Raw genomic sequence first — 22,658 nt, forward strand, 5'->3', positions numbered from 1 at the left:
AGTCTACAATTTTACTGCAGCTTAAACGAGCGGATTCAAATTAAATGCAGTTTTTAAAAGATTCTGAGTTCAAAGAATATGAGAATAAGCATTCCACTTTTGTAGTCCTATGGTATCCTGTACCTTGTAGCCCCTGCAAGATCTGGATTCTCTGACTTCTCAGTGTACTCATTTCCATGGTTATCTGCAAAACAGATTGTGGCTTTTATGAGTCCCACTGATTTAACAGGCAGTTCTTCATGCTGCTAACTTCTAGTTCAGACAGTTTCCAAAGCCCACTGTTACCTGTTGCTTTAACACAAGGAACCGTTGAACCTCAACATAGGCAGCCTGCAGGGCAGCCCTCGCCTGCAAGAGGTTGCTGTCCACACTCTGCAGGGACCTGCTTAATTCTTCCTCCTTCAGAGAAATAGCCAACAACTGGTCCACCTGAGAACGTTCTGAAAAAGAAACAAAATGTAGAGTCTAACTGTACTGAACAATACATTAAGATACATTACTTGTGATATCACAAGAAATAATACCACCTCGGAATGGAAAAGTCACATGAAGTAGGCCAAGCCTTCAAGCATCAATAATTATACAAGCTGAAAAGGAGTATTTACACACAGGACTAGCCATGTCTACATAGAAGAAGGGCAAAGTCAAGTATTCCTCTTTAAGGAATCTCAACTTGACTCTAGTAATTAATTCCATCACAGCTTTGCCAGCACTGATTTAGTTTAAATAAATGAAGTAGTTCTCTTCCACAAAGATCTTTTCTTGAAGTACGTGTGTACAAGAAGTATAAATACACACCTACCATTAATGTAATCAAAAAGGCAAAGACAAATTTAAGCTAAACAAGATTAAATTATTCAGTGAATGCAAAAGCCAAGAAAAAGCTGTTTAGGAGAAAAAGAACCCAATGATAAAAAAATAGTTTACTACTCAAGAGCATTTTGGGCCATGAGACTGGTGTTTGCAATCTCTTGAGAGAGTCTCTGACCCCTGTACGCAGTAAAAGATCCTCCTATTCCTCCTAGAGGCTTCTGGCATTACAGAGATACTCCAAACAAGTTAAATTTCCTTTTGGGCACTGCTTAATTGCATTCAGGTTATAGTTTCCTTTAAGCAGATTTACAACAATCATGTTAAAGTCAAGTAATGGGAAAGAGATTTTACTAAGTAAAGTGTGTTATTAATCGCTATAACAGACACTGGTCATTGAAGACAGACACTGATAAAATCCCCCACCTTTTCAAGCAGTGAAATATACATTCCCACAGAAGATTCATATTATTACCCTGCATTACAAACAAATCTTAATACAAATAAATCATGAAAAAAAGATAAAGAGTACATTTGAAAGCCATCTTCTGGAGCCCAAAGCTCCTAGCAAAAGTTTAGTTACCAAAGAAAGTATTCTGCCTAAAATATGGATGGTTCATTTTGAGACATGGTGATGTGAATGTTTTAGGCATATTTGAGAAAGATCTGTCTAATGCCAGAATAATAATTTTCTTTGGTCAGCAGCAGAAAGCAGCAAGGCATTCCACACTCATTTCCACTAAGGACAGTAAAAAAAATAAGAAGTATTGCCAGAGAACACAGACAAAATTATGCAGAGTACAAATTTTCTGGTGAGACCACCCAGAATTAGAAAGGGAGAGCTGCACGGCTAATTAGAAGGGAGTTAGATGGAGACTTCTCCCATAAGAACTTCCATCCAAAGAGGTAACAAACCTCACTACCTTGCACAGGGGAAAGCAAAGGTCCCATCTGTACAATCGGGAATGTGAACTGCAGGCAGAAAGGGTGCACATACCCTTCTCTCAGGAATAACTTATGACAAATTAAGATAGAAGTGTTCAGAGAAAATGTGTTGCAGATTTGTGAGCAGTCCACACTACAAACTTCAGTAAAAGCCCAAGAAGCAGCAAAATAACGTTAAGGAACAACTACTCCAGCCAAGTCAAAATACTGCTGGGTGTCACACCAGATGCACACGTATGATATTCACTCACCTTTTTTACCTTTGATTTTTCTTCTCTTATTCTTTCTTTCTAGACTAGGGATTTCAGGAGAAGATCCCTCCTGCAAGTAAAATCATCTATTAACAAGTAGCAAGAACAGTTTTGCCTAAATCAGGAAGTCAAACATCCATTGTCTTTTCAACCATTAGTTGTACACACAAAGAGCACACAATTTTTTTGCACATTCTCGTATAACTCATCCTTTGCTCTGCTCTTAAAAGAGGGAGGACAACAGAGCGCCACATTTTCATCTCAACTAGGAAGAAGTATTAAACAAGCCAACAGCTGCCTCCTTGCTCAGATTTAAGACCACACTTGAGTCAGTTTCTGCTCTATAGTTGTAGTAGAAGATGTAGACGATTAAAAAGTGAGGAATTAAAATTACTGCTTTCTGCAAAATCATTTTGTGAAATTGATCAAAAATATTTTTTTTAACCTTTGGATAAAGGTCTAAGACTGGACTGTGAAACGAATTCAGATTTAAGGATATCATCTTAAGTAGAGAATTTTGTAAAAATGTTTTTATTTCCTTGCTTAACCATAAAACCAGGAACATCTAAGGAAAACAAATTTCTACTACAGGCTAGCTTCCATTTAAACTGTGTTGCGAAACACCGAGATTCTTGCTACAAAACCAAGTACTTCCACAGAAATATTTTAACAGCTCTTGTTTACCAACATAGTATGCCAGGTACCAAATCATTCCTACTAATTACAAAAATTTATCAAAAGTCCTGCACTATAAAAGCAGAAATGGAAAAGATTCTTAAAGAAAATTAAGTCAAACAAGTAAATTAATTTGATGTTATCAAGGTACAAGCCAATCAGATGGGGAAAGTCCTCCTTGCACAGATCATTCCAAAGCTGAATGACCATTGACAGGGAAAGACCCTTTTCAGCACACCAAAGCTGGACAGAATTGCACACTTACTCCAGTTGCTCTTCGCTTCTTTCCAATTCCTTGGCTGTCATTCTGTTCAGTACCAGATGTGCAGCTACTGTCTGTAGCTGCATCTATGTTATTAGACACTGCAAGAAGTGAAGCACTATTTGAAGCTGGACAATTTTCTTCTGAGATCTCTAGTACATTTTGTTTTTCAAGAAGAGGTGTTCTCTTCTCTGGGCTCTCCTGGTCTTGTTTTGTGAGGCCTGTGATCTCAGAGGTGGCCTGTAGGCTTCCGCTAGCCTCAGTTCTTTCAGATATAAAAGGTGACAAAGCAAGAGATGGTGTCTCCTCTTTCTGATCAGCCTGAACGTCAGTGCTTGCCTCATATCCAGATGTTATGTGATGTGAGTGGCTGGCTGCAACTAGTTGCCTTTGCCCACTTTCTTTTATTTTGGTTTGTTCACTGAAAAAGCTATAAGCAGAAGGATTTCTGTCTGCTATGACACTGCTTTCAGAAAAGCTACGTTTTCTGGCTGAGCCAGACACTGCTAAGGAAATCCCTTCCCACTGGAATCCTTCTAGAGTAGACAGATCAGATTCTTCACTGAGTTCTAGACCCTCTTGTTCATTTTGAACAAGAGGCACCATTTCTATGCCAAACCTTTAACAAGATAAAAAGAAAAATAAATAAACAAGTTACAAGCCTGCTACACACAGAGAGAAGCCTCCCCCTTCCCCAAATGTACATTACTGCTTTAAGAGATCTGGCAAGTCATTACACTGGTATTCTGTGCTTTCTACCTCACCTGGCAATGGAGTATCTTCTGTGTATCACATTACCAGATTTAGCGGCTAAGAACTAACAGCATGATTTTCAAGTCAGAAATCATGTTATTATAAAGTATTCCAAACAAAGGTTGGAATAATCAAATGTGACATCTGTTCAAGACACTTTAAATACTTCAGGTTTAAAGCAAGTTTCAAAAATGCAGTATTATATAATTGCTTCCTTAAATACAAAAGCAAACTGCGTAACAGAATAAAAGATTAACAATTGAAGAGTGAGCATTGACACTGCTTGCAGCAATGCAAGCATTTCTTGTAATCCTGAATAAATAAGGAAATAGGCAACTGTCACAGCATTGTTCCCATCCTGATTGCATTTTTACATTCTTCCATTACGAGAACTTGTAAAGAAAGTATATTGTTACCATCCACATTCAGATATTAAAGCAACCATTATGAACTGATCAGAATATTTTCTGAGCAGATTACTTTTACTTATCTATGGACAGACATTCACTCATAGCATCAATCAGTAATAAAAACTCTGCATTATTTGCAAAAAATTTGCATTATTTTCAAAAACTCTGCAAAAGATCATAGCATAGCAAGCTTCATTGTGAACGCTTCGTTTTAGGATTTCTGGAGTTCATTTCAGATATGGAAAAAAACAACCCTCCCCCCTCAACATGCCCTGAGAGGCATGGTTAGACCTCAAAGCTACCAACCTTGGTAAACCTTTGCCAAGTTCCTGTTTCTTCTTGGTTACCTGCTGGATGACCTGATCCCAGTTTACATTTCGCCGGGAAGCACTAAGAATCTGCCTGAGGGTAGGTTTAAGCCCCGACTCCTTCTCTGTCTCGCTTCTCCGATGGCCACCAACATTCCGAATACGACGTGCATTATTGAGATTGGGCTCTGGGAGATGTGTTCCGACTTTGCTCTTCAGACTGATATGCCGTGTCAGGTCTCTTTGCAGAGAAGCAGGCAGGCCAAGTTTGCTCAAATCTGGAAGAAGGAGGCCTACTGACTGGCTTCCTCCTTTCTGAAGATCATTATCTGAAGGATTTTCAAAGCCTTCCATTTCAAATTGATCATGTGACTTGACACACTCTTCATTCCCTTCCCCATCCTGTGAGGTTTTCAAATCCACATGCAAACGGTCCTGACTGCTTGGTGAGGAAACTGTGGGTTCTATCCGAAATGTAAAATTTTTTAGCTCAGCGGAAGAAATACTTGAAGCAGATGGCTTTTCATCACGTTCCTTTTCAGATGTGGCAGTTCTACCTTCAGGAGTGTCATAGGGTAAACAAGAACTAACAGAAGAATCCAACTTTTCAACTCTTGCTTCTGACTTCTCACTTCCCATTAAATCATCACCATTCATATCTTCTAATGAATCTGGTCTGAACTCCTTCTTTGGTAATGCTTTCCCAGTTTCTTCCCTATTCTGGTCACTTGTATCTTTGCAAGAGCTTAAGGGAGCATTTTGCAAGGAATGGTTGGACTGAACATCTTTGGGATTTTGTTCTGCTTCACTTAAGTTATCAATGGGCTCTCCACGATTGCTACCAAGCACATCTTTGTTGTCCTGTAAGTTACCAACACAAGCACCATGCAGCTTTGACGAATAAGAAGAGAAACTGTTTGTTTCCAAGTTCACCGCATTCAAATGATTCTGCTCTTCACCACTTGTTGAGGATAACAGAAGCCTGACATTTTTTAAGAGACTGTTTGTGTCTTGCTTTGTCAAGGATAACTTCATATCTGTGATATTCAGAAGAGGGGATTTCAGTGATGGCATTCTATTACTTCTGCTATCATCTTTGTCAAGCTTTTCACCACTGGAACAGTCTTTCATTACCTTGCAAGAATCAAGGTGATCTGAGGTTCCATTAGAAGGGGAAGATGTTTCATGTTCTTTAAGTTTTGAAAGGCTAACATTAGCTTCACAAGTTTTTCCTTTCATTGATGGATCAGTAAGAGGTGTAAGTACAGAATCCATTTTATCTGAAGTTTTAGAAACATTATCTTCAGACCGTGGTTGCTGCTCTGCAGTTTTCTGGGATGGGTAGGGAGTCCAGCGATATGTCTTATCTCTGGAAGGACTGACACTTTTTCCACTGGCTCTTGAAGTTTTGCTTTCTGGTTGTATCAATGTACCAAAATCCAATGCCCCCTCAGAAGCGAGCTTATCACTAGTAAAATCAAGAAGGTCACTCCTATTTCTTCGATTTCTGTATGGCAGAACATCGCATTTCTCTGGCCGCTGCCATGTGTACCTTTCCTTACTGTATTTACTTGGGTCTGATGAATATGAATCTCCTGAGCTTCCAAAATTCCAGCCATTTGCACCATGAGGATTTGGTTTCCAGTTTCCTCCGTAATTCTTGGAATTCCAGCCAGAAAAATGACCGGTTTCTTCTGAATGCCAAGTAGAATTTCTTTCCCTGGCACCATGATGCCAATTTGATGCTCCTCCTCCCCTCCCGCTTAGATGCCAAGCATTTCCAGAATTCCCATAGTTATGTCGATTTGAAGGGCTTCCTGAAACATTCTGGTGCCACCCAGAGCGCCCCCTTGCACCACCTGAATGTCTGTTCACATTAAGGTTCCTCTGAGAGTGTGAAAATTTGCCTTGTCTAGGACTAATATAATCATCCTTTTCCCACTTCCAGTCCCTTTGTGATGCATTATGATGATGCCACGATGACTGATCATAAGCTTCTCTTTCTTTGTAAGCAGCTCTTTCTTCTCGCCTTCTCTGCGATCGCCTATCATCACATTCTAATTCTTGGTTTGCACAACTTGGTTCAGTTTGCCTGCAAAAGAATTGAGAAAAACCTAAATTCTGATGCTATTCTACTAAAATACAACAGTCCACAGCTTCATGAATTTTATTTGCACTGGGAAGAAAATGGTTTTTTTAAATTATTTATTATAAAAAGAAACAGATACTTTTTTCGCAGCTTTGCTGTTCAAGTTTCAATAATGTTTGACTTTGAAAACTAATGTTGTACCTTAACTTAAATATGATCATTTCAAAACTTCTCTGACAAGAACAACTGATTTGGTGCAGTGACAGTTCAATAGACTAATTCTCAAATACTTGTCTGTAACTTGAAAGATTACTATTCCTTTGTATTTACTATTGAACTAATAAGAAACTAGTAGAAAGAAAGCTTCTTTATGTTGTATAATCTTCATAATTTGATCAACCTTAGTAGATAGAAAACTCAGCAGTGACAATTATTTTTTCTGAAGACTATTCCACTAGTGTTAGATGGTATAACCAGAGTGAATTGATATAAAACAGAGGAAAGTAAGGCTGAAAAACCTGTTGAAAACCTGCTGTTTCTTAGTGTTTATTCTATATACTGGAAAGAACAATTGACATGACGGCTCAGTTTATAAAGCTTAAGTTAAAACACAGAAGTAAAACATCCACACAAGATGTATTAAAGATACAAAAATAATTTGTCTTGTTTTAACCAAGAGATTGGAACAGTCCACAGCATGCAATACCGAGTCTGTATGAGCCTTCCAGCAGCACTATCAACTGCCCTTTGGATAGGACTTGTGCTTGGCAACTTATCACAAACACATGGCAGACTATCACATGTATATTTAAAGACAAATGCTCCCTTAACAGCTACAGCTATTCCCAGGGTCAGCAGTCCAAACATTCTAAGTATTTATCCTACCAAATGAGGAGTTTTTAATAAAAAAGTTTTTTCCGGAAGCTGATTACAGAAATACATCCATTCTAGATCCCTGAACAAGAGAGACAGTAAACTTTCACACTACTGCTCAAAACCAATTGATTTGAGTAAACTGAAAATTCATATTGTATCACCCTTTATGTTTTTGATACATTCCAGTTCTGCTAAAAAGATTCACAAATAAGTCCTCTCTAATGAAAAATGGTCTACTGTGCAAAATAATCTGAGCTCTAAGACAAGAATTCAAAAAACCAATGTCTAAGTGACACAGTAAATTCTAAGAGCTGACTCAACTAGATTACGATCTAATGGAAACAATTTTACTGAATTAGTAACTCAATCCTTGTACTTTCTGGTTTTCCCCTTCTCCAAACCAGCACCCAGCAGACAGAGATTTTCTATGGTTTTAGCTGCCTCAGAGCAACACTGCACTGACAGCATTTCTCCTTTTCCATAAGACAAAAAGGAAAAGTGACATTTTTGCTACCAACACTAACCAGTATGAAAACATTACCATTGTGCAGTGCAGGGACACACTAGTATGACAGAGTGATGTCAAAACCAAATAATCTCCACAGATTTCAACATCTGAAAACAATAATTCAAATTTCTAGCCACAGAAAGCAGGAGCTTCTTTTAAAAATCATATGCCCCTTTAGTACCACCACCATGCCATAAATCTATTTGAATAATATATTCCCAATTGGAACATGACACAAGCAATGCACATGTGCAGATTTTCATGGAAAATAAAAGGCAATACTTATTACCCTCTGGAGCCTTCTATTTCATAGTGAGCCACTGGAACTATGTTTAGCTAATGCTAAGCAGCAACGTAAAACAGGTAAGAAATTTCATTCAAGGATTATGGGATTTCAGTGTGACATTTACAGAACAATCCAATTCATTTTATAACAAAACATGTCCAGCAGCAGTTTCTAAAAGGCCAGGTTCCTAAAGACAACCTCCACCATAGACAATATTAGCACTACTGTCCATTTATTAAGCCTTTCAGTTAAAAAGGTATCATATATTAAAATAAAAACATTGGGGCTCTCAAAACGCAAGACTGTTTTTACCCATAATGAAGAATTATTGTATTTCCCTACTAGCAGTAGAGGAACAGGACAAGAACATTCAGCAGAGTCACATTTACATGTTGAAACTACAATATCCACACAGGTCTCTTGGATTGTTCTCACAGCAAGTACATTGGCTACAGACAGTTTACATTTCATGAGCACCTAAGCCTTAGGAGGGCATCCTCACTGTGGCAAAAGCAATTCTATGACCTAAGAGGAGAAAGGAGAACTCACCGGTTCCGTTCCTTCTTTAGCTTGATTAGTTGAATGACTTCTTTGTCAAGGTATTCTTCTTCTGCCTCTTCTTTCTCTTCCTCTTTTCTGTCATGAGCATTAACATTGTCTTTGTGCAGCTGACTGGAGATGTGCTTGGCATACGCTGACAAACCCACCAGTGTCACCCTGCACACCCGGCATTCGTGGCTGCTATCCCTAGGAAGAGAGGCAGAGGGTGGACTTTCAATACTGCCAACTGGCATGGCAGGTACCTCTGGTCTTACTTTGTTTCCTCTGAATGTGCTTGAGTTCAAGGCAACTAGGTTTTGCTCAGTATATTTAAAGTTATTTGAATTCTCTGGCTTTTTCTTTCAAGGTTTAGTTTTTTGATGGTCAGTTTTTACAAGATTTTTTTCCAACAATCAAGAGGTAAAAGACTTGATAATAAAGCTGTGTTAACTGGGAGGAGGAATTCTTCTTGAATTGTTGTACTTAAAATCTTTTCAGAGGAAACATAGTGAGCGAGGAGGCAGAATGAAAGGCTTCCAGAGCTAGCAGGAGCTCTGAAGCCCATCCATGCTGCCAGCTGCACTGGGGAAGCCTGGTGACAGCTTCTACATTTAATCCTTGCCTTGAGCCTTCCCCCAGTGAAATTTAGAAAAGGGAGGAGGCAGTACATGGATACAGCCAATCCTAATACAACATAACCTAAACTGGGACAGCTGAGACTGCTGCCTGGAATCCAAAGACTCCATGGCACAGTGAGTGATGGGAGGGTGTCTTCAGTTCACTGTACTTTATTTGGTTCAAGTGTGCACGAGGTCTGCTTTCTACTCTGGAGGACTTATCTTAAAAAATATAGAAATAATTCAGCTGGAGAAAGTTGACAGCTGTATCAGACAAATGGCTTTACTCATGTTACTGGATTAAGGTTACAAGACTTTTAAACTTTTTTTTTCTTTTTAAGAAATTCAGATTTCTAAAAACACCACATTTGTTCTTCTGACAAATCCTTCCAATACTCTAGTGTTAAAGAAATACGTTGTTAATTTCCTAAACAAGGAAAATATGTTCACCAGATTAAAAAAAAAAAAAATCAGAAAAAAATTGATCAGAGCATACTCCACTGCAAATAACCCAGCAGGACCGAGACAGGATTCACTGACTGCCTCCACAATGCTTCTTTCAATTCTGCCAGCTAATTCAAAAAAAGCAGATCCCCATGGAGCACTTGAGACCAAAGTCTTAGAACAGAAGCATTACAACACAACACAGAGTTCATGACTAGTGTCAAGAAAATGGGATCCATAAAGGAAAAAGACAAACATGAATCCTTGGTTTTTTTAGTGAACAGTTAAAAATAAAATGGGAGAAACCTCAAAAGATGTGCCTTCACTCAAGATATTAAGGCAACATCCTTATCAGAGTGGTTAATCAAGTGTCAGCAGCTATGTTTTATTTATCCTGGGTATCAGTGGTTTTCCCTACTAACATAGTTGAGATATTTAACCAATGCAGTCCTTCAGACACACCTAGAGACAGTTTTATTTTAAACAGCCTAAGTATTAAAAATCATAATTTCTTTGTTTAATTATTCTGTATGTTGCAGCCTAATTAGTATCAGGTTAAACATTAAGATAAATTTCATTTACGATGTCAGTAGCTTCCAAATTTAGCCTGTACTTTCCAGAATTAAGTGTACTTAATTTTGTACACTTCACACTCACTAATAAATATTCAAAGCCCAGATCCTACATATTGTACTTTGGGCTCTCTTATTAATGCAATAAAGGTAACCAAACCAGTATATTTTATTAATGTCATTGGAAGAATCCTCTTCACACTCATAAATGGCACAGCTGTGCATAGCTAATAAGACTTATTTTTAACTTAGTTCATCACACAAGGCAAACTGCAAATAGAAAGTTGGCTTCTTGCTGAAAAAGATGCTCTCTTTTACATAACGTTCCACTTCAATCATAAGGACTCTTCAATGAGAAACACACCTCAGTGGTTCTAATGTGGTACTAATTAGGTTTTAAAGAACAATCCACATCCTTCATAAGGCCCACGTTTCAGTTCTTTCATAAAACTTACCATCCTCATTTATAGACTAACTAAATAAATGCAAAGTTTTATTTACTTTGGACAAAGCCAGTGAGTTAACAGCTGGACTGAGGACAAAGAATTTGTTTCTATCACTTCTGAGTTACTAATTAGAAAGCTGTGGTTCTTGTACCAACTGACAGTCTGAAAGGACAAGACTCAGGTGTGTAGAGACAAGACTTCTCTGACCTGCTGTTAATCTGTATGAGCCTAAATAAAAAACAACACTTTTTTTTCTTTATGAACAACTGCTTTAATTGAACATAAACTGGCCAGGAGTTCAGATAGCTACACTTAGGGGAATTTAGATTTCCTTCAGTTCTATACTTTTCCTATACCCATTAATACCACCCAGAACTAGCAGAGTCCATGACACACTGATCATGTCTACACATTCCCCTACCATACAGGAACACCACACAATCTTTGTTGTTCAACAAGACAGCCAAAAGAAGTTTGATGTAAACATGACAAAAGTATTCTCAGTATGAAAGCATCCAAGAGCTTTATTTACTGGATGTGTACTTCAGACTGTAGATTCAATGTCCCTTGTACAAGAGCACTACTTCACTTTCAACTAAAAGCAAACAAAACCCAAATATGCTATGGCTTTGTACTTGGCATCCAATTCTCCTTATACATCACACGGAAGAGTCTCAAAATGTTTCAGAAAATTATTCTAGCCCTTGAGATTACTAAGCTAACTTTAAAAGGAAAAAAAGTATGAATCAATGCATGAGTTTCCGTTACCTCTTCCATACAGGAAGACTGGAAAGAGACTTCTAGATGGATACTAAATTTCAAAGCAGTAAGATGTTGATACTACACACACTTAAATGGTATTATCCTTTGTTACACAATTCAGCCACACTCATGAGGCTGTTGTTTGCGCTTCACATTTTCTACTTGACGTACACAACTGTAAAAGACTCCTAGAAGACTTCTAATTAAACTTAAATGGGAGGAAGAAGAAAGGGCACATGAGAGAGAGAGAACAAGGCTGTTGTTGCACAGTGAAAAATGAAGTTCATTATTTTGAGAACAAGCATCTTCCGTGCATTCTTCTGAAAGAAGTAATGAAGACATATAGATTAGTAATAAAAAATGTAGTGATTTATATGAAAGAAATTTAACTTAACATCAGTCCTATGGAAATGGAAAACAAAAAATTGTCCAATCATTTGCAAGCCACTGCAGACACAATATAGGACTTCTAGAAATCAGTTTTACCTTCCAGAGCCATAACTAAAAACAAAAATAGAATGTAGAAGGCCAGAAATAAGACATCAAAATGAGTGACATTTCAGAATCATTGTCAGAAGAAGACAGTCCAGAACAGAAAGGCTCCACAAGTTAGCTGACCAGAAGCCAAAGTCAGCTTCTAGTGCAGGGAGCATTGTGCTTTTTTCCCCTGGCTTGACAAAGTGAATCCCCCCACACCTCAAAGAGTGGAAAGGGGATTACTTTTAGTCCTTTAAAGGGTGTTTAAAACAGATTTGTCACTTCCATATAAACTCTGTGCTGCAAGATGATTAAAAATTAGTTTATAGATCAAATACTCAAGTATTTGACTATATCTGATCTTTATGGCTACCTCAAAATCCGTACACCTGAAAACACTTTTATGTGTACTCTGGTTGCAAACTAATTCTCTATTATTAGGATGATATTTGAATACCCCTTAACTCGCTCTTTCTACTTTCCAAAGGTTTCAAATAAAACAAGGAAACCTTAAAGAAAACACCATCCACCATGGTTAGGTCTCTTAATCAAGCAACTGGACCATGGTGGCAAATGACAATCACTCAAGCAGATATCATTCTCACAGTGCTTTAAAAGATCAAGAATTGCTTTTACAATCATTGAAAACTTGAAAAAAAAAAAAAAACCAAACAAAAAATTTAAAATTAAAAATACCACTGTTCCTAATTCTGACAAAGGCAAAAATCTAGTGCTTGCAAAAAAAACCAAACCAAGCATAAAACTGCCAAGAATGAAGTAATTTTATTTCACTGCAGTCAAAGCAATGCAGGTGAGCTTTCTTACACACCATTGTTTGCCTCCTGAGTTTCTGACATTATGAGAACACATTCATTGCCAGCTTTACAACAAGGCACGCTACTAAAGTGAAGCATAAAAATAAATTGTGCAATTCAGCCTGTATGGGAAACGAGTTCTTCCAGAAAGTGACATACAAAATGGCACAGGGAGGAAGGATGCAAGATTGTTTTCATACCTTCCCTTCAAGTTTTCCAGTTCTCTGTGGTGAAGCATGCTTCTCATGTGCTCTTCCATCTCCTGCAACATGCGGAAAAAAATAAAATTGGTCAAAACAAAATAAAATGCTGTGTTGTGTCTGAAAAGCTCATTTTTGAGAATTCTCCTGCCTTGCACAAGAGTGTACTCTACTCCTGCAGGGCGGTAGCAGTTGCCATTCCTGTTTCTGTGACTATGAAAGCACAAGTAGGCACACTTTCAGGAAGTTATGTTACCTTTCCCAAGAAGAACACACATGAGTCATTAAAACTCAACACAAAGGAAGCAGAATTCCAGGAGAAAGTCGAGTACTAGTGCATGTAACAAAGCTTGTTAGACTGATTTTTGACAAATCACTGTTGAGAATCATTTTAACTGAAAGTCTCATTGATACCACTCTTCAGAATCACTGTACTTAAAACAGTTTCCCTGTGCAATCTGAGCAGTCTCTCTGCATTTGTATTATAACACAGCTGTAAATTCATCATCACATACTATTTCGCTCAGCTAGACACTTCAGAAACTGAGATGTACATGTCAGTTTGTTGTTTACAGCAGCCTTGATCCATGAAATGCAGTACTATTATATTATTGAAAGGGAGCTGCTGGAAAAGAAAGAACATTCATCATTCAGCAAAAGGAAGCAGTCCAGATGAATTAACTTTCTTTTGGTGTTTGACAATCTTCAAAGACCAGATACTAGTCACTATCCTCTTTAGCCCTTAAAATCCTATCTGCAAAGCGAAAGGAACATCTTCAACCTTGAAGAGTTGTGTGAATTAATACACTGGCATTTGCCACATCTCCACATGCCATGTGGCTAAACAATACGTGAAGGTCCATTAAGAAACACTCAGTTCCAGTGCAGACTTTGTATAAATATACAGCACACAGAAGATGGACACGAAACTGACACATTTACGAAAACACATGCTGTGCAACACAATTCCATTTGGCTCTTCCATATGGAAACACAGATCTCCCAAAAGGAATCTAAAAAATCTTGTATTACAGTATTCTTCCCATATGGCAATTTACAGCCAAATAATGGTGAGTGCTTTTAGCTTTAGTATCTTTATAAAATAATATAAAAAACCTCTAAGACCTCTGTATTTTTAACATTCAGAATCAAGCATATTGCACAGCTCATTTCAAGAAAGATACTTCAAAGCACATGCAAATATATTCTTTGATTTGAGACAGACTTAGGACAATATATACCTGGTAAAGGGAAATTGTACTTTGCACAGTTTTAAAATGGAAGCATTTCTCATACACATTTCACATTAATATCTACTGATACATGTCAAGCATTAATTATTTACCTTTTTTGAGTTGTACACAATGTGACATAACGCACATTTCCGTTGCTGAACCATGCTTATTAATCTGGAAATATCTTATCCCATACCTGCAAACAAAAACAATTTTAAAATAGCCAACATTAAGGATTACTTGTTTCATTAATTTATTTTACTAAAGAAAGTAAACAAAGTTACTGTTCATGAAAACCATTGTGCTGAGCTTAAGAGAATACATGCCTCTCATGCACAGTCGATATTCTTCGAAAAAATATAAGGTAGTTTTGAACAGTCGTCTAAAACATCTGTAACAAAAAGTAGCTTTCCCTTTCTTTCATTTTGTTCCTTGTCATCCAAGACATGGTACTCATTCAACAGCCAGAGATCTGTACAAATCCTCTCAGCTACTCAAAGCAGATTAACCAAACACTTTTCAAGTAGGATTATGACAGGGAGATAAGGAATTGGGAAAACCAAGCAGGGCAAACTCACATCTTTATTTAAGTATACAGGGCCACTCAAGGAAGATATTTAAGGCCCTAGGAAAATGAAACAAAGCACATTCATGACATCAAAGACCACTAGTGTTCAAGTTTTGTCAATCCATTTACTCACCATAAAATAAAACTTGAAGTGATTTAAATTCAGTATTTTTCTCATTAGCCTCTCTAAGAAGTACATATATACAAGTACTGAAATACTCAATTTAGACAGCTTTTTAACACTAATCTACTTAAGAGTTGCATACATGCACATGAAAGCAGTAGCAGGTCAAATTAAATGTCACATGTATTTTATCATAATGTTTAACTCATAAGGAGTACAATTAAATTAAAGACTCTAGGTTATAATCCAAAGACAGATATGTCTGTTTTAAGAGTACAATCTTTGCACTTTTCTTTCTCTTAAAATCCACTAAAATGCAGAATGATTGAGCATTATTGTCATTTTTATTGACTTGACAGAGGCAGTTCCTCACCCTAAACTGGAAATAAAGCTATTTTTTTAATACTAGGCATTTTTGTATCTGCACAGAAAAATACAAATCCTTTCAAGTTTTGCTATCTTGTATTAGGCAGCTTCAGAGCTAACCTACCTAATAGCATCAAACTTAACCTGCAAGAGCCTTCTTCAAGAACTCTTCTGACAGCTGACCCTACAAAGTTAATTCTAATTATTTAACATCAACCTTCTGTATCAGGGGCATCAAAATCTCCAAATTTGGTACTGACTAAAAGCTGTGAGCAAAGGGCAGGAACAGGATTTTTACCAAATCCAGATTACCTAAAGCAGCTCTGATATTCAGTTGTTCTGTCCAACTGTAAACAAAAATCAGAAAGTAAAACCACAACCCTCTAAGTTCAAAACATAGTTCTCTGACAAGTAACTCTTTCCCTACAGATCTGCATGTCCATTTACACATAAGGTACCAGCATCTGTCCAGTTTAAAGGGGAAGAAACTGAGAGCTGGAGTAGCACTTTCACCATTAGACAACAGAGAGTTTTCTCCCTAAAAAAAAATCCACATCATCATACTAAAACAAACACACTTAAAACACAACAGGAGATTCAGTCATCCAGTGTTCCCTAACCACCATTCTTGATCTCCCTGAGATATCTGATAGTGTTTAAATATGCATTTTTTGGCTTCAACACATGGGCATCTGATATATTTAAATCATTAGTAGCAGCTGTTTATTTTGACACATAACCCCCAACAAAGGTATAAGATTATTCAGAACTTTGCACCAGCCTGCATATAAATTCATATGGTATTAGTGATGTCCATGCAAAAGCACCTGCCTTCGTGGAAGGTCAGGATACAGAAATACTATATTTTGGAACAAATGATTTTGAAAGCACTTATAAAGATCATAACTTGCTTTTAAACTTATTTCAACTGAGCCAGCCCTTAGGGAAAGTTTAAGCTAATATGAGTAGAGACAGAAAATGAGATATTGCAGACTCCTGATCCTCTAGCGAGTTATTAGGTGAGTATAGTTGCACATCATCAATATACTGTTTATACACAGATCTGTGCAGCTGCAACAGATCTAAAGGAATTATTAATGATCATACACAAGTGACAAATGTTTAGATGCCTATCCAACATAGTAAAGCTGGTTTAATGCAATTAATATGGAAGTACCCATGGAAAGCAAGGCTGCTAATCCTTACACCAATTTCAGACACTTCCTTTTGCATTAAAATATTCTGTACTCCCCCAACATTCCTCACTGGAACTACTTTGTAGTTTAGCGGAGTAATACCCTACATGTGCTCAAGATCTCATTCAAGATTACCCGAGCATTTACAGAATTCATTCTGCACTGGGGTGAAAGCAGCATGGGACTTAAATCAGGAAAAGCAGCCCAGTTAGCACAGAACATTAAAAAGCTTCCACCAGCAGAGCTAACATTACACCTGTTTCAGCTAATTAAAACATATAGTAACTATACACGATTACAGGAAGAGTTTTCAGCAAACTGCCCAATCAGCTGGGCATAACTTATGACAGAGTACTAAAAATACTAATAGAATTCAAATGCTATTGGATGTCACTATGAAAAGGGAAACTCTCAACTCTACAGAGAGAAGCCCTCGGAGGCATGGACTCAGAAATAAAGAGATTCGGTAGATGTTACAGGGTCTGGGAGAACACAGACACACATTCTATTTCCAGATCACCTCCTGACTTACTGTCTTACATAGATATAAACCACTTCCATCATCCTTAGCTTTCTCCCAAATGCTGCTAAATGTACAAACCCCACAGTTCACTTGAATTAAGTCCTTCAATTTTACTGTAAAAGATCTTCCATGAAGTAGCTTAAATGACATAATAAATCAAAGGTATTTCCTCAATCACTATGCAAAATCAACAAGAACCATACAGCTTTTGAGCCATGTAGTCACTGCATTTCATCTCATCATATACTGGTCTGTTCAATCTCAAAGCTTCCATTCTTCATGTAGAAACTTCAGAAACAGAGCTCTCTCTAGATAAACGCAGGCACCTTTGAATTCTTAAAAAACTCCACATACTTTAAACTTAAACAACCTTCCAGCTTTTATCAGATATAACACCTTGTGCTTTTGAAATCATTAACTTGCTGTATAACATAGAAAATGACTTTATGGGACTTGAGTAGGAAGATGAGCTACTCTAAAAAATGAGCAAACTGCAAGCAAAGATAAAGTGCCAAAAAGACCCCACCACCATATAAAAAGAAGAACACATGTTAAGAGCAAAATGTAAAGCCTTTGAAACAAATGAGACGTTACAACAACCTTGTATTTTGAGGGAATGTAACTGTTCAATGGGTGATTTTTTTATTTGTTTGTTTTAAAGGGAAGGAATGCATTTTACATCTATGTGACGTAAACACAACTTGCCCGTAAACTGCACGGGTCTAGAGCTTGGAAACACCACACAGTTTTAATTAACTTAAGCAAGTCTGCTACAGAGATTATGGAGAACCCCTCTCACAAATAAAAATAGTCTACAAAGAAAATTAGGCTTTAGACTACTTCCTGTTACAACAGCCATTTGTCCACAGTTATTCAACCTTACCGGATAACATACATTAAAAAAGTACGTCAAGATTAAATCTGCTACAGATTAGTGGCTGAACACTCTGACTATATAAAGCCACAAGTGCCATGGAGTGGGCTGTGCAGCCCAGCATTCCAGCTGCCTAGAAATCCTCAGCAGGCTTCAAAGAGATCAGCAGTGCTGGCCTGTCTAAAGGCCTGCCTAAATGCTGCATGTCCCTACAGAGAGCAGTGGAAACTCAACACTTAAGAAGAATAGGAGCACAAATTCACCGCGCAGAATGTTCTGCAGCAACACACTCAGCTCCTTGCAGAGATGTCATTCCTAGTACCTTAGTGACTTCTCCTGCAGCAACCAATTGCACACATACCAGCTGAACTGTAGAATAGTAATACTAATAATACAGAACCCTATGCTCAAATTTCATCACCTCCAGCAGAATTTACATGGAATAAAGCACCAACATTCACAGACTATCTTCCCTTCCAAGATTCGTTGCCCCTGAAGCATCTGAATTCACCATGCATCCCTATAACTTCCACTAATTACCTTAGCCCTACTTCTGGGTACATGTGTGAGGCACTAACTTTCCTTCTCAGATGTAGATCTGTGCAACTTAACCCAGGCAACAAACAAAAACTTAAGGACTTACTAAAGTTAAGTCATGACTAACAGCATGATTCTCCTCCAGCACACTGTCAGGCACTGTACGAACTACTTTGCAGTTGGTTTCTTATTTTTACAGAGAAAACTATATTGCACTCCAGAAGTTAAAATACTTGTACCAGAAGCAAAACTTTCAAGGTAAGTTTATTACTGTTTTCCAAGATTTAATTTCATCCATGTGACAAACTAAGAGTAGTCTAGACCCCTGAGCACTGAAGCAGCACCACTACACAGCAAATGTTATAAATGGGCAAACAAGTGCTCAACTGTTTTGACATCAAGCCAGGAAGGAAGACTTGTTTCACAGATCAAAGTTCTTTAAGCTCCTGTTAAAAGCAGTAAAATTTGCTTCACTAACTGACCTACAAGACATCTAACAGAAACTGTTTGAATGCTATCCCATGAGTATGGCTGGGATTATTACAATATACAGGGAAAGTCTGCTGGAGATAAGGAGACAACAGAGAAATTGCTTAAACAGAGCAGCACAGGCACAAAACACCTGGCAGGAACACAGAGTTTTCATTGACTTATATTTTTATTCAACATAAATCTAAGAACAGGGCACAGACTAAAACAACATATACACTTTAAGCCACAACCAAATTGCATCTTTCCAACTCCTATATATAAGCAATGCTAATAATTTCCTAACATACAAAGTAAGTTTTCCTTGCTGTAAATCAAGATGATAATTTCTCCCTAGTGAAACTAAATGCCTTATTGCTATCTTACTCACGAGAGCTTTTCACACACCAGAATATTCAGGAATATATTCTGTCCAAATTGGAATGGAGAGCTGTATTATAATAATAATGCATTATTGCTGTATGCTGTCACTTAGAACACCTAAAATCCACATACCTGGAAAGCTCCTGTTTTCTCCTATACTCCCTGTTTGGTTTAAGGCATATGCAAGTTTTGTTTTCTTCAGATGTTTTCCTCAAACATCACATTTCCTGAGCTTATTAAAATAGCTATTCCCCTTTCCAAACTGCCCAAAGCACTTTAAAAGAATTTTTCAGAACCAGACATAGTATTCCAACTAAGACCCTATTAGCACCCTTAGGAGAAGGGAGTTGTCTGCGTATCCCTACTACTATCACAGCCTCAAACATAAATGATAAGGACCGAGACAAAGTCTTACTAAGAAGCAACATAGCAATCCACAAGATGTGGGGAAAACAACCTAATTAAAAATTAGGTTTAAATATTTAAATCTAATAATTTAAATACTTCCGTGATTTACAAAAGAATTCACACCAGCTTATTCTGGTAACCTTGAGTCACTTTATAAAGGGTCTTCACTATACAGACACTTATAAGAATGACAGAAATACCCAACACTTGATTTTACACTTATTTCTGCAACATTTAGTTGTATCATTTTTTTCCCTTCCTAGGCTATTTAAGCTCACAATATCCTTCACAGGTATACATATGATGTCTCTTTCACGATAATGAGTTAAGATCAAGGACTCAAAATCCACATCAAAACAGATTATACATCCCATCTGTTGCAGTTCCACAGAAGCAGGTACCTGGCCTTGTCAAAATAACTCAGGCTCCCTAAGAAAGATTTATATAGACACAGGAGAACAAGCAGGGAGAGCATTCAGTAAGTAATTGGGCTTCTTCTATTTATCGTGCCATTACAGAGTACAAAGAATCACTGGAGAGTGATTTGAAGCACTCAAATCAAGGTAGTCAAGTCACTCTTCAGTATAAAGAGCTTTCATGCCAAGAAGATTCAAGTTAAGGATTCCAAACATTAAGATAGTAGTTATTACTGACCAGGTAATAGAACTACAGGGCTCTGTCTAAATTATCACATCTCTGCAATGCAATTTGTCCCAGGGCTGAACACCAGCAGCTCTACCACGATACGATCCGAGTGTAAAATACTCTAGGACTTGATGAAAGAAACGCCAAAACTTACATTACAAATATAAAAACACATTCTTATAAAACCAAAGAAGTTACCTGTAAGGCATAGTATCCTTTTACTTGGCTAGAATCAGCTCAAGTCAGACACCACCTCAAATCTTATGACACCATCTGGTGGCAGAGTTCACAGAAGAGGATTGCCAGGTGTTAAAAAGAGCTTTAACAATTTAAATTTGATTCTGAACAAATTTGATTCCAGATACCTTATGAATTTTTTCTTTACAAGATAAGATGGAAAGAAAATTGATGGAAAAATATCTTCATTTGACCTAGATACTACAAGTTGTGGTATCTCTGTACACAATTTAGGTACGCATTTACAGGATAGTGCCTGCTGCTACTCTTTGTACTGGATTCACAGCCCTGCAGGAATTAAGATGTCTTTAGCTGACATCTCCTCAAATATGTGACATTTTTGAACATACGGAGTAGAAGCTACCTGAAGTTTGATCACAGAGACCAAACTGACTTAGGTAACATACGAACATAATTTGGCTAAAACCAGTGTCTTGTTCCAAACTGAAAATGCCAGAATATAGCACCTATTTAGCTAACTTTACATACAAAAATCAGTCATTAGTGGAACATACACAGTACTGCAAGTGCAGCTGCCTTGCACTACCACTTCAGCCAAAGTCAAGCAAGGACTTTACAAAAAACAAAACATAATTCAGTTGCTTTTAACAGAAGGGACTTCAGGATAGAAATCTATTTCCCAAGAGCCACATTGCACTGGCCCTTAGAGCTTGCAAGAGTAATCCCAAATACTGCAGTGCTAATGGGAATAAGCTGCTAAATTTCAGCAAAGCCATTAATCAATTTTTTGGAAGGCTTAAGTGTTCGGGGCATTTTTTAGGCCAGGATCTGTCAGTTCAACAAAACAGCCAATTAGTTTAATGCAGTAATTGAGGTTTAACTGAAAGAAGTAGCAAATAACTGAAGAACAGCAATAAGCAACAAAAATCTAGGAAATGCAAGCCCAGAAACCCATCTTGAAAACAAAGTCCACTAATTCTCGATTCTCTTCTCTCTCAGGTCACACCACCTCAGAACCTATCTGTTCTTTAAAGTTGCACTTCATCAGGTATAGGAGGGAAGGGGAGAAGAAAAGTTTTTTACTTGCATGAGAAGACTGTTACCAAACCACCATCAACGAAGTATAATGAAGTATGAACTTTAATCATCAATGCCACTTCTATCCAGTGTTTCATAAACTTTTACGAATTGACATTCATAAGCATCCCAGAACAGTTCTTAATATAAGTTTGGATTTGAACAACGCTGTGTGCAATGATGAATGATTAGTTTCAAACACCTCATATTTCAGCACACTATTATAACTTATTTCACGCTGTCAGTCCCACTCCTGTTAGGTTACCAGACATTTATCACCGAACTCATACATGCTTTCACTACAACACATTTTTAGATATTTGCTTATAAGGAAGGCAACTAAGCAACTCTGTACTCAGTCACACTTCATCCCCAGAAACACTTCTGGCAAGTATGAAGAGGCAGCAGGGCAGCTACACACCTGGGACAGAGAGCCCCCCGCTCTAACGAAGCTGTTATACAACAGGGTAACAAAGTTCAGGGATCACGACGGCAATACGGGATGCTCACAAGGTACAGCAAAGCGCATGCCCGCCCCAAGGCGATATGCCCGCTGCCGCAGCCCCTCCAGGCCGGGCTCGCCCTGCTGCCCTCCACAGGCCGCCCACTCCGCCAGAGCCGGAGCAACCCCCATCACCCCCGGTCGCCACCGCGCTCCCCGAGCCCTCTGCTTCGTGCAGCCCCGGTACTCACGGATCGCACCCCTCGTCAGGGCAGCGGCGCGGCGGCCCATCCCCCTGCGGGACCGAGGAGGCCCGGCCACCACCGCCCCGGGACCCGCCGCCCGCACGGCACCCGCGCCGGGCCCAGCCCGCACACTGCGCGCGGTTTTGCGGGGCCGCAGTCCAGCCCAGCCAATGGGACGGCGGAAGGCGGCCGCGCTGCACGCTGGGAGGCACGCCTGCGTGCCCGCGAGGCCTGCCGGGAAATGCAGTCCTGGCGGCAGCTGGACGGTGGTGGATAGCCGATAGGCGGATGAACTTCATGGCGAGGGCACCGGCCAGCTGGA

The 22,658-nt window shown here is 38.4% G+C and overlaps 1 protein-coding gene across 3 annotated transcripts in view; it reads right to left on the reverse strand.

Moving 5' to 3' along the window:
- The window catches only part of ZNF106 (zinc finger protein 106), a 41,714-nt gene that overhangs the window by 18,174 nt on the left and 882 nt on the right, over positions 1–22,658 (reverse strand). Inside the window, exons 1-9 of one of the 3 annotated variants that reach the window (XM_082282875.1) lie at positions 22,343–22,439; positions 14,392–14,477; positions 13,047–13,108; positions 8,723–8,920; positions 4,413–6,506; positions 2,947–3,562; positions 2,007–2,076; positions 286–440; positions 124–184 (exon numbers count right to left, since the gene is read on the reverse strand). In XM_082282875.1, the coding sequence (XP_082139001.1) occupies positions 124–184; positions 286–440; positions 2,007–2,076; positions 2,947–3,562; positions 4,413–6,506; positions 8,723–8,920; positions 13,047–13,108; positions 14,392–14,445 (3,310 nt within the window). In that variant the 5' untranslated portion in view covers positions 14,446–14,477; positions 22,343–22,439. Of the gene's footprint in view, positions 1–123; positions 185–285; positions 441–2,006; positions 2,077–2,946; positions 3,563–4,412; positions 6,507–8,722; positions 8,921–13,046; positions 13,109–14,391; positions 14,478–22,342; positions 22,440–22,658 lie in introns of those variants that run through there. The other 2 variants (XM_082282873.1, XM_082282874.1) reach the window with 2 other exon arrangements.

The sequence above is a fragment of the Coloeus monedula genome, assembly GCF_965178545.1.
Source record: "Coloeus monedula genome assembly, chromosome: 6".
NCBI classification, from domain to species: domain Eukaryota; kingdom Metazoa; phylum Chordata; class Aves; order Passeriformes; family Corvidae; genus Coloeus; species Coloeus monedula.